General features: G+C 39.8%; 1 protein-coding gene across 2 annotated transcripts in view; it reads right to left on the bottom strand.

The window, feature by feature from the left end:
• Uvrag (UV-resistance associated gene) overlaps window positions 1-12,248 on the bottom strand; it is a 61,174-nt gene extending 48,926 nt beyond the window's left edge. Inside the window, exons 1-2 of one of the 2 annotated variants that reach the window (XM_083122628.1) lie at window positions 11,987-12,248; window positions 6,277-6,423 (exon numbers count right to left, since the gene is read on the bottom strand). In XM_083122628.1, coding sequence (XP_082978754.1) covers window positions 6,277-6,360 — 84 coding nt within the window. In that variant the 5' untranslated portion in view covers window positions 6,361-6,423; window positions 11,987-12,248. Of the gene's footprint in view, window positions 1-6,276; window positions 6,424-11,799; window positions 11,867-11,986 lie in introns of those variants that run through there. The other variant, XM_083122629.1, reaches the window with a different exon arrangement.
• Window positions 12,249-13,539: the final 1,291 nt, after the last annotated feature.

Genomic DNA, 13,539 nt, shown 5'->3' with positions numbered 1-13,539 from the left:
GTTTCTGGTGATGAAATTACACATACATAATCTTTCAGCATCACTGAGTTAAAATACATGGGCCACTTGGAAGGTGGTATCCTATGTTGGATATATTTTTTGGTTTCATTTTGCATTATCAAGGTGGTAGTTTTGTAATTTTCCAGCAAGCTAAACACATTTATAAAATATCATGACTAAAAATACAGAAGAATCGATATTGATCTCATTCTCTAGATCTGTTCTGTAACAACAATTGATCATGAAATTACATACACAATAATGGGCGTTAGATATACAGGGTGGTGCAAAATTCAGTTTACAACGCGGAGGAGATGAATCGCCAAGTGAAATGAAGACGAAAATGTAAATGGAATTTTGTCGAATGACGCACCGTGTCAGAGCTAGAGGATGCCGAAATAGTGTGAAAATGGACTTCACACCTCCATATGCCGACAAATAGTACTCCTAAAGAAGATGCGGCACGATATGCCCAAAGAAAACACACCTGGGCTAGCAAATGATGCACAAATCGCATGTCGAAAATGAATGCGGCAGGGATTCCCCACAAGAAGTGAGGGATTCCCGGGAATATGTCCGACATGGAACGAAGGTATTGAAAGGGGGTACAAAGGGAAATGACGGAGGGACGGAGGTCACAGCACATTAAGAACATTTCTCCAGGAAGTGTCCGAAAAGCAGGCTGCAGAAGTGGATTCCCCAGAAAAGAGGGGGGGACAGACAACATGTGCAAGAGGTGTACTATGATGACACACATGTACACAAGTAGTATCCAAGGCTGTACGTAGAAATTAAATACGTACATACACGTGAGAGAACACCCAGCATGTACTGATATTGGCTCCAAATACTACGACGGAAGACGTAGTAGTACATAAAGCTCCACTAGAGGCACTCAGCGGGATGCTACCTGTCACGGCCCACTATCGCTGATATACGTACGTACAAACAATGCGTCAGTGTACGCGACCAGCGATCTGCCTGTCAGTTACGCATGTTGTCGCAAGGTGTTCATCCTGAGGTGTGTGGTGAAATTGAGCACATTGCTAAAGTGACAGTTAGGAAGTACGTAGTGCGTACCATCTGTGTTGTCTGTACGGGGTGGACACCTGTGTGGAGTGTTCAGTGCTGTAGTCATGAATGGTACATCACAAGTTAGTTTTGTACGTATTTGTGTGCTCCTTTGTGAGCCTGACAATGGCGACATACACCTCCAATGAGCTTGCCGATATGCATCTCGTTTACGGTGAGACACACCAAAACAGCCATCAGGCAAAGCATGTGTATCGCAAACGATTTCCAAATCCGCACCTACCATCACATGTCCTGTTTCAACAGGTGGATGCTCGTTTATGTGAAACTGGATCTGTACGACCTAGGGTGTGGGATCGTGGCAGACCGTGCAGTGTCCAATTTGAGGAGGAAGTGTTGGACAGGATAAGGGACATGCCAGGCACCAGCACCCATGCCATTGCCCATGTGCGACACACGCACCATACCAAAGTCTTACGCGTGCTGCATGATGAGGGTATGCACCCATACAAAGTGCAGAGGGTGCAGCCGACTGACTTTCCCCTACGCCTTGATTTTTGTCAGTGGTATTTGCAACAAACCCTTGCAAACCCCAATTTTCCAAATGCAGTGTTGTGGACCGACGAGGCACTATTCACCAGAGAAGGCATCTTCAATACCCATAATAGTCACGTGTGGGATGTGCAAAACCCGCATGCAATCATGGAGCGTCATTTTCAGCGACGGTTCGCAGTGAATGTGTGGTGTGGCATTGTCGGGGACAACCTGGTAGGTCCGTACGTGTTGCCCAATACTTTGTCCGGTGGGAAGTATTGTGTGTTCCTATGGGAAGTTCTACCTGAACTGTTGGAAAATGTACCCCTTGCAATTAGGCAAGATGTATGGTATCAACATGACGGTGCCCCTGCACATTTTGACCGCCGAGCCAGAGCTGTACTGGTAGGATTGGTAGGCGTGGACCTGTTCTGTGGCCACCTCGGTCACCAGACCTCACAATGCTAGATTTCTTCTTGTGGGGCGAAATGAAGAGGCTGGTCTACGAAACCCCGGTGGAAAGTGTGGAGGAACTCGTTGCTCGAGTTACCGTCGCTGCTGGGATGATCACTGACATGCCAAACGTATTTGAGCATACCAGAGCGTCTGTGTGTAGATGTGGCGGACATTTTCAACAACGTCTGTGATACGATACGTATGTCATTTCCACAGCCAATAAAGAATACTACTTGTGTACGTGTGTGTCATCATAGTACACCTCTTGTATATGTTGTGTCCCCCCTCTTCTCTGGGGAATCCACTTCTGCAGCCTGCTATTCGGACACTTCCTGGAAATGTTCTTAATGTGCTGTGACCTCCGTCATTTCCCTTTGTACCCCCATTCGATACCTGTGTTCCATGTCGGACATATTCCCGGGAATCCCTCATTTCTTGTGGGGAATCCCTGCCGTATTCATTTTCGACACACGATTTGTGCATCATTCGCTAGCCCAGGTGTGTTTTCTTTGGGCATATCGTGCCGCGCCTTCTTTAGGAGTACTATTTGTCGGCATATGGAGGTGTGAAGTCCATTTTCACACTATTTCGGCATCCTCTAGCTCTGACACGGTGCGTCATTCGACAAAATTCCATTTACATTTTCGTCTTCATTTCACTTGGCGATTCACCTCCTCCGCGTTGTAAACGGAATTTTGCACCACCCTGTATACTAGTAGTGGTAATCGCTATTATCTAGTACTCAAGAAGTCCCAGATTAATTTGGCATAACTTGGGGGAGGGGGCACTTGATCGATCTGCTTTATTTTACTTCGCTTTTTGTGCCACCTTTGGCTAATTTGCGAAGATGGGGATGAGTGATGATATGATGAAATTGATGAATGGACACTCACAAAAATCCATGCCCAGGCCAGGCTTCGAACCCGGGACCCCTGGCATCGTAGCACGATGTGCTAATCACTCTGTCATGGGGGCTGGCAACAATTTTCAGAATTAACAAGTTAATGGAACTTGTGTTAAGCTCATGGGCACTGAGAAGCAAGTTAATGACTAATTTTTATGATTTTGCAAATGTACAGTAATTTAGCATTAGTATTGGCTGCTCTTTTAATGGGGTAGAAAACTTAAAGTGGATAAACATAATTTAATTATTGAGAAAATTTCAGATACAGCACGTAGCCATCTTACACTGAAATCAGTAACAATGAAAATAACAAAAAAAGAACAAAAATAACAAAATATTAATATAAATAAGTCAAGACAGCACAATTAAATATTATTTGGGAACATATGTTCTGATGGTTGACCGAAAGGCGTACTCTGTGGAAAATACATCAGCACTTGATGGGAGGTCGTTATATTGAGTGGGAAGTCTGTGGAAGAGCGATCTTTTTTGAATTTCCAGTCTAGGCTTTTTTGTGTAAAATAGATTTGCGTTGCATGTTGTGCGCATAGGAACTCGAGAGTGGAATTCCTGGAGAAGCGTGTTGCAACGGAGTATGCCATTGACAATTTTGTAAAGATACCTAAAATCATTCAGTAAACGGCGCTGATAGGGATTCTAAGTTTAGAAAGGACAGGAGATGTGGTGTTGAAAAATTGCGTAATGAGGGGACCCTGTAATGAACTATAGCAAGGAAAAAGTTAAGAACAGACTCAATTCTGGAGGGCTGAGTGGGACATGCCATGAGAGCAATATTCTATTATTGGGGAAATGAATGATTTGAAGTACAAGGTGAGGGCTGAGATGTCACTAATTTCAGTGAAACGATACAGTAAACCTAAGCGACGCATAGCCTTTTTTGTCGTGCCTGTAATATGTTCTTCAAATGCGAGTTTTTGGTCGAAAACAATACCTAGGTCTTTATGAGAGGATACTGCTTTGATGTTATTGCCAAAGATGGAGTAAGATGACTTTAACAGGTTCTTTTTGAGAGAGATGGTTAGAGTAGTACATTTTTCAAGATTTAATGTAAGTTTTCATGTCAGGCACCATGGAAAAAATGTTATGTCATTCTGGAGAAGATGAGTATCGTTGGAAGTGGAGATTTCTCTGAAAATCTTACAGTCAAATCTGCGAAAAGAAAGTAATTACTAGAGGTGGCTGCAGATGGTCGGTAAGGTCATCGACAAATAATATGAACAAGAGGGGTCCTAGAACACTGCCCTGTGGTACTCCAGAAAGGATGGGAAGAAAGTTAGAGTTCCTGGAGGGACTACACGTTGTTGGTGATTGCTAAGGTAATCTGTGAGCAAGTTAAGGAAGTTACCATGAATGTTGAATCTATTGCATAATTTGTGAATCAAAAGACGATGACAGACAGAATCGAAAGCTTGGGCTATATCAAAATATATATAACGTCCAGTTGTGAATTGTTTGAAATACATTTCATAGCATGTGAGAGAAAAACAGACAGGTTCGTAAGACAGGAACTACCAGAAAGAAAACCATGTTGATTTGAGCTTACGTACGGAGAAAAATTTATATAGCCTGTCTTTGATGATTTTTTCACAAATGATGGACAGAGGAGAGAGTAACGAGATTGGCCTATAGGAAGAAGCAAGATTTTTGTTGCCATCTTTGTGAATGGGAGTGATGTTAGCTTGCTTCCAAGCATGAGGAAAGACACCCTCCGAGAAACATCTATTCAGAAGAATGAAGGGGGGATATGAAAGGGATTACCCAGTTTTCTTCAGGAACATGGTGTTGATATTGTCTGGTGACAGGGCACGGTGAGCTGGGAGAGATGACAATAGACTTTTCACTTCATCGGTTGTAGTGGCAGGCTTTGTTAGAGAGGAAGAACAGACTGATCTTTCGTTTGGCAACGTTGCAATCAGGGCAGGCGGACAGAAGTTACTGTGGAAATAAGCATTTTAAGAGTTCAGCCCTTCGGTCACCTTTGGCACTTTCACTATTGTGTGTAATTTCAAGAGGAATTCTACTGTTGTTTCTTCTCGGTTTATTATACTGAAGAAGTTCTTTGGATTTTCCTGGATTGTGGCATTGATATTGTTTATGTATTCTTTGTATTTGTTTCGGAGAAGGTACTTTGAGTGCTGTTGAAGAGCACCAAAAGCATTGTAAGTGTGTTCACTCAGGAAGTCCTTCCAAAGTTGCCAGGCTCAATTCTTGTTAGCCAATACATCGCACACTTCGGAGTCGAACCAACTTGGAAATCCGCGAGATGCTATTCTTTCTGAAGGGACAAGCACCGTTGCATGAATGGCAGCTGTAAATAGCTCACCTATAAATGCTTCTTCCACTTATTCAACATTTCTAAACAATATTACATGTACTCATATTAGTGGAAATTTGTGTGTGTTTTAGAGCCATTTGTCAAAAATACAGCTGTATGCCAGTGGAAACATTGGTTAATACACCCAATACTGAAACCTGCAATATTTCTCCTGTGAAAAATATTACCTTTCTGATTTTTCAATATTATGTTTGACATGTATTGATTATGCCTTGTAACAATTTTCATTGTGAAAAACCTGGGATTCCTTATCGAACAATTACCCGAACTAGAGAGTCTTTTTCATCACAACAAATTATTTTCTTTAAAGACTTTTCTACTTTATGAGCAGGTAAGAGTGGTAGCACAGTTACTTTCTGTTAGGATTGTCCTCCTCTCCAACAATACCTAAATCATCACAATACTCCACATAGTTTCCGAGATGTGACATGTTTTGTGTCACATGGTGCATTTGTTTGTTCACCCAATTTCTGAAAATCTTTAAATTTTCAAAAATTTGTAAATTTCAACATATTTGTTGGACAAGTCTAATATTGCATATTTGTCATATTGGAACAAGTATCTATCAGTAAAAAAAATGGAAGCAACTTTTTGTGTTTCAATTGGGTGATTTCACATGGAATGACCCTATGTATACATGGCCATTAAAAATGTTACATCATTAACTATGGAATTATCCTGCCATTACTGACAATTCTCCACCGTTGCAAGTAGAAATGTAATTATAATACTACAACCATCAAACATGACCTGCTTAATCTACTCATGTAAGCAGACAGGATTGATTGAGTGATTGATTTGTTGGTTTAAGTCCACTTTATGCACAGTAAGGTTAATCGGGACTGGACCTCCGAACCACTTGTGCCTCCACCGGGTATCGAACCTGGGACTCCTTGATTACAAGGCAACAACGCTACCACTGCGCCATCGAGGAGGCCCTATAAGCAGACAGGAGTATTACAGAATAGGAACAGGGGGAGGGAGTGCAACTAACCTGCTGTGTAAAAAGTGGAATCCATTCTTTCCATCTGGGTGCAGCACACTGCTGTGCCAACAGCTCCTGGGAATGGCACAGCATGATTTCACCCCATATCAGTATGCTGGATAGCTTTTAGGGTTACTTCAGTATCTGTAGTCATCACTGAGAAAACAAAGAAATTATTAGCTTACCAGTGTGACAAAGAAACAGAATTTATACAGGTACAGTAAAATTTCTCCTTACAGACACCTCTAAATAATCAACCTTTCTTAATTCCCTGGCAAATATATGTAGGATATACACTGAACGATCACATTATTAGCAACACCTGGCACGTAACATTCAGTGACTAATGATGCGATACCAGGTGATGACCACGACACCAGCAGCTTATAGATAACATGTTGACCTGTCCTCTGCACTGCACACGGTAACATTCGGCAGTTGTGAGAAACCGGGGTGTCTTAAGCAACTTTGACCGTGTGCAGATAATTGGGGCTTGGAGATGTGGTGCCAGTATCTTGGCAGTAGCCACTCTAGTTGGCTGTTCCCGTACCACGGTATCAAGGGTGTATCGAGCAAAAGATCGAACTGTGGCCAGCTGTTAGTGGTTGATCAGCAAAGCAAGCATCGGGTGTCACAACTGATATCGCAGCAATGATGCTCCACAGTGGAACATTTGGCCCATCAGTACATCAGCGGCCAGGTTCGTCAGATTTCCACAACAACCTTGCATCGACTTGGGTTCCAGAGCCCAATGTTCAAGGACCCTTCCCTGTTGTCATCGCATACAACTTGCATGAGTCAAAGAAAGGCATCCATGGACCGTGGACACATCGAGAAGGGTTGTCTGGAATCACGAGCCCCATTTCCTGTTGCACCGTGCTGAAAGCCATGTCTACATCTGGTGTTAACAGCATGAAGCAGCATCCTCTGATTGTACCACGAGGATCCAACAGTCCGGTGGTGGCAGTGTTATGGTCTGGGGAGCATTCTCCTGGTGTGCCCTAGAGCCATTAGCCATCATACCACAAACTGAGTGTTGAAGGGTACAGGAACCTGTTAGCTGACAATCTGCACCCATATCTCCAGGCAGGCTTTCCTCACAAGAATGCCAGTTTCAACAGGAAAATGCACTGTGTCACTTGGCTCAGGTCAATACAGAATGGTTGGAGGAACACAGCAATGAATTCTCCACTCACTCTGTCTTGCCATCCGAACTCATCAGACTGTAACCCCATCAAACATGTCTGGGATAAGCTAAAACAGGCTGTGACAGCTGCTTCCACTCATTCTTCAAAATGTGTGTCAACTAAACAAGATGCCGCAGCAGGCATGACTTTGGTTGAACATGAAAGATGTGCGCCACTTTGTGGAATCTGTCCCACATTGCCTGAAAGCCGCAATTGCCCACAAAAGAAGGGGAGGCATTATTTGGTAGGTGTTCCTAGTAATATGATTGTTCAGTGTATATAGAGAGATTAAATAATAATAATAGACACACGACACTGAAAACTATCCTCCCGGTGCCAATTTGAAACTTCCAAACTATGAATATCAGTGAGAAATAATGACGATTTCTGAAATTTGAGTGTTGCAAAAAAGAGTAAATGTCTTTTCTGTGCAGGCCAGATGTATTTAAGTCTTTCTTGCACTTGAAGAGTACATAATTCTTGAAGCTAATTGCTTTGGATACAGTTTTTACTTTGTGAAAGGTATGGCACATGTATTACAATATCCATCATGCCATAAAATGAAAATTCAAAATCATAATGTCCAAAAGAAAGACAAAAGTAAAAATCTGTATTTTCCAAAATTATTCATTATCACATTAGAAATGAATGGAAATTTTACATGCATGCTAAATTTGCTTTGTTAAATTCAAAGTATTTAAATAGAAAAAAATTGTTGTGCATATAGAGTTTTTATAGCACTGAAAGTTAATTTCTGAATATCAGACACCTCTCAATAATGGACATCTTTATGTTCCCCATTGATGTCTGTTATAGATAAGTTACACTGGGTGTACATATATCAATACACTAGAATAAGAGAATAGCAAAATAGAATAACACATCATTCTACCTGATAAATAGGATGTTGTGGTGCTCCCATACATACTACAATGTAATAAAGCAATACTGCATGTATAATGGCATTTAAATTGTGTATCAAACCCCTAGTGTGATGAATAACCCAGTTAACAATGAAAGATGTCAAATTTGTGTTAAAATAAGAAAAAAACACTATATAAAAATGCCAGCACATTTGCCTCACATATGTGTGTACTTATTACTGCAATGATATCCATTTAACATACAACATACTTATGACATACTAACATTTTTCACTTCCTCATGGGCATACAAGTACACGGTGTTGCAAAAAAGGGGGGAAAGCAATGACTGCGCAGATCTTTCCAAAGATATTGTAGAATGCGTTCATGTATTTCACATGTTCTATGAAATGATAGTGTTCAGAAAATCTGAAATCACAATTTCACTCCATTTAGAATTATTAGTGTTTCCTTTTTAACTGTTCTGGTTCTCCACCAGAGATACCACTAGCCATGGGCATTGGGAGGGGGGTCGAAGAAGTCGATGGACCTCTCTCCCTGAAAGTTTGTTACTCTTATTATTAAGAACAGAAATAAAGTTCAGTTCATTAGTATTCGAAGACAATATTCAAAGTAAAAATCCATTGGATGGAAAACATTGAGTGAAAAATACACGAATAAGGTTATATTCTACCATTTCATCCAAAGAACAAACGGTTCCACAGTTTTCAAAACTCTAAGAATTACAGTTGTAGGTTTAAGGTCACACAGCAAACCATATAAAAAAAAACCCTAACATTTAAAGCCTTTTTTTAAAAGAGACGTGCAAAAGTTAAAAAGCAAAATGCATTTCAGATACTAACTGCATAAAATGTAAAACAAATAATGGAAAATACTTGTGCTGGTATTCATTTGTTTGGTGGATCAAGTCTCTCCATTTATATAATAATAATAATTATTATTATTTTGAATAAAATTTATTTTTGTTAGTTTCTATTTATTATTGTATAATACAATAATAAACGTGGCAATAATACTTATGATTCTTCTACTATTGAACTTTTATCATTTGCCCGACCCCCCTGCAAAAATTTCTGACAATGCCCATGCCACTCGCTGCCAGTTTGCTCCTATGAACATGCTTGCAGCTTACCCTGTATGACAATAAAGTAAATCCATTGTCATATTTAGATTTGAAATGGTTAGGCTAAGTTCAGAGTTCCACATTTGTGCAATAATAAATTTAGTTTTGGCCATATGATTACTCCAAATTTATTCATATAATGCAATTAAATCTGTCTGAATTTACTATTTGAACTAAATTTAAGAAATATGATGTTTAAAAAAGTTAATTTGTACATTAGGACAAAATTATCAAACATGCAAAATAATCTAAGTTATTTTTAGTGGTTTTTATTTGATTTTATCATGCAAAAAACACTGAAAATAACAGTGTTAGATTATTTTGCATGGACAAGAAGTGGTTATACGAACCTTCAAGAAGAACAAAAATTATCAAATTGTGCAATATTTTGTATTGAAATATATAAGTTATTTGTTTGACTGATAATATCAAAAAACTATATCTTCAAACATGTGTGTTCTTTCAGAGAACCAAGATAAGAAACAGAGTTATAATTAAATTTATTGAAATTGTGTACATTTGCATTGATTGCATGAAGGTTTATATACAAATGGCAACTCTTTAAGATTGTTCCGTATATAAATAAAAGGTAAAGTGCTCCCCTGTGTTTAGCACCAAGCCATGAAGGCGTATAGGGGGTGTGGGGGTAACGCCCCACACTTTATTGATCCGGTCGTGAGTGGGGGTGATGTGATCAGCATCATGCCCCTGACCACCTTTACCCCCAAGGTACCCATGTTATTCGACGATGGGTGGGCGGGGCTGCTTCCAATGTTAGAAAAGTTCCCGGATTTGAACCGGCCGGGGATCGAACCCAGGACCTTTAGCATGGTAGTCAGACTGAGCCACCGCAGCCACTCCTGTGTATAAATACGATGTCATTTCTGGTATTTTGTAACCTCTGCCCCTTGGAACTTTGCTCGCCCTCTAACAACAACACGGGCAAACTCCAAGATGCCTATTCACTTTAAGCGACTAGTCTTCGAACCTGCACCTGAAGGTCTTGCAACCGACACTTGGTTCCCACCCGGCACTCACCTCTCCTGCATGCTTGGGTACCTGAGGAAAATTACTTAACTTTATGAAGCAGTTCATATTCATACCATTCATCTTACACATGTATGGAATGAATGAAAGTTGAAATTTTTTTTAGAGTTGATTTCTTAATATTTTCATTCAACCAGTGTTCGAAGTGTGAATTTGTAGGTGAGGGATGATTGATCGAGCCTTGGGAAGAGATTAGAGGAGGGCACTTTGCTATATTCAATGTGTATATTTTCATTGATTGTTATCTAGTTTTAAAAGGAAATATTAACCTTAACGTTCCCAGATCATGTTTTTGTCACACACTGTCTTAGGTCTGGTCTCACAGACCTCTATTTTAAAACAAACATAAAAAATACTCAACAACTGCTGAATGCTATAGGAATGCTTATGTTGTTAGGTTAGGTCTGGTTAAGGTAGCATAAATACTCTTTAAATGTATTATTTATGCTAAGAGATCTAAATCTTACAAACCGAACCTAACACCTTAGGCATTTAACTCTTAACTTCCCACGTGCAGTCTCACAGTCCGCTAGCGTTTATTGTTATTCTGTTCTTTATGCGTAGAGGTAGGGTCTGATCCTACATCACTTCCTAGAGAGTCCTCAAACCATTTTAAAATAGTATCCTTAACATCAGGGTCTGTAACACACGCACAGTAGACGAAGGGCCAGGTAATGAATCCATAACACACAGGTCCAAAAAAACTATAAATATCGCTCAAGGTCACGTTCAAGTGGCTACTGACAACAAACCAATGCAAGATTTGGGAAGGGACAACTAGACATCGCTGCAATCTCCTACCCCACCCCTATGCATAAACAACAGAATAACAATAAACGCTAGTGGTCTGTGAGACCGCACGTGGGAAGTTAAGGGTTAAACAGACCAATTTTGAAAAGCTTTGAAATACTTTGTATTGCAGGTTCGAACTTGCTCATGAAAAGTATTATCATGATAATAGTTACAACTAAATTTTCATATTATGACATATACGTGTGAAATGGAACAATACTCAAGTCACTTGCCTAATGTCACTGCATGCTCTAGACCACCTCTTATTTACCACCATATACTTGGACAACCTCACATGTGTGTATCAATAGGAAATGTAGAAATGTAACAGCATACTACACGTACAAAATCATACAAATAAGTATGAACTTAATTCTCTTGAACTTAAAAATTGACAATGCAAACACGTACGTGGAAAATATATTTAATGATTTCTACATAACCATTAGCTATGCTTACCAGGAATCATACATATGCATTCTCTAAATTTAGTACTGACCTAGAGCAACATCCTACTAATTAAACATAATTTTTTCTCAAAAATCATCTCCTAAACAATCTCATTAAGCAAGTTACTTTCTAGTTTGCTATTTAAAAAACAAAATGCCATGAATGTATAACCTCATAATAGGTATTTTACGAATCCGACTTAAGCAAATAATACATATTGGAGATTTTTAAATTACCATAACACATTCTGCTTCGTACGTATTCATAAACATGGAACTTCTGTTTGGCCTAACCACATGATCACTGGCGTTTACGAAATAATGTCCTTTCTGTTCACGGAAGTTTCTATTGTGGAACTACTGATTTTGTCAAGATAGACATAAAATTGGATAATTCAGAAAAATCTGAATCAAATAAATAGCAACATCATTCCACTATTATGCCAAGAAGAATTTGAGAAAAGTACTGCACAACACACATCAAAAATTTTCGTCATAATAGTATCAATCTGTGATAGTATTTCAAGAATTTTACTTTATCGAATAATTAGAATTTCCACAAACTTCCAGTAGAATAAACTGATGCATGACTGTTACATTAACTGTTGCTTTGGAAGGTAGCACACAAAATTTCGCCACCAACTTCTACCTCAATCACAGTGTTTGGTAAGGGATGCATCCCAAGACCAAATAAAACTAAACTTCTGCAGAATACATCAAGATTTAACCACTTTTAAACACGATAATTTGAGATTCCCCGAAATGTCCGAGATCCTGAAAAATCTTTCCGAAGAGAAGACATTTTTCGTGCTGTAAATTAAACGCATAGTCCAGCTCTGAGAAGTAGCAGCCACAGCAGTAGCAGGTTTGGTAGCAGTCGCCACGTTGATGAACATGTTCAAAATTTCCCGAAGCTCTGGAAATCTCGAATTCTACACGTCATTTTCACTTTAAGTGATTCTTTTCGCATTTCTGGTACAAAAATGAACAATTTTCGATAAGGTCCAGGCATTTACAATGCAGAAAACGTCGAGAATTAATGACTTTTAAAAATGACCATTCTTAGGCCGTGTCCCAAAGTTGCAAGACCGTACTTGAAGCGAGCATCCTCCGATTATGGTCTTGGAGTGCGGTCTTGAACCATAGAATTCTATGCTTGAACTCGTGGACTGGAAGTGAATGTCTTTCGAATTGCACTTCGACTGCAGCGCCAAATACGATCAGTAGATAAAACTAAGTACTCGTTGTTTTCCCCAAGTTTTAAACTCTTGTCTTTCACCATAGAAATCACGTTGAATTTTCAAATGTTCGTACACATACATTTCTACACATTAGAAGCACTTTAACCAACATCTTGCTGACCCATAACGTATATTTAACTTGTGTTGCTGGCTTTCTACCTCCGCGATTTTAAACAAACGAACAACGAGTGTGGAAATCACGTAACCAAGTCAGCTTCCGTCTGCACTGCGTGCTATGCACTTGCGTACTCCTGTTCTTGGAGCTTTCGAACTGTACTAGGTGACGTCACTTCCGCCAAAACCATGCTTCAAGTACTTCGCACCTTTTGGACAGTTCGCGACTGCTCGGGATCGGTAATGGAATTTTTTTCGCGATCCCGGTCCCGACTTTTCGGGATGCCGCACACCCCTAGTTTTTGGCTTTTTGGAGCATCTGCAAATTAGCTTGCTCTTCTAGCCATTACCCCTTCTTTCGCACTATATGGTATGGGGCAATTCGTAACACCAATTGTCATTTTCTTCTGCTGGATTTTTTCACCGGTTTCCAAG

This window comes from Lepisma saccharinum, chromosome 5 (assembly GCF_977018435.1).
Source record: "Lepisma saccharinum chromosome 5, izLepSacc3.1, whole genome shotgun sequence".
Taxonomy (NCBI): domain Eukaryota; kingdom Metazoa; phylum Arthropoda; class Insecta; order Zygentoma; family Lepismatidae; genus Lepisma; species Lepisma saccharinum.
The sequence above is the reverse complement of the archived record's forward strand: the minus strand, read 5'-3'. Positions and strand labels throughout refer to the sequence as shown.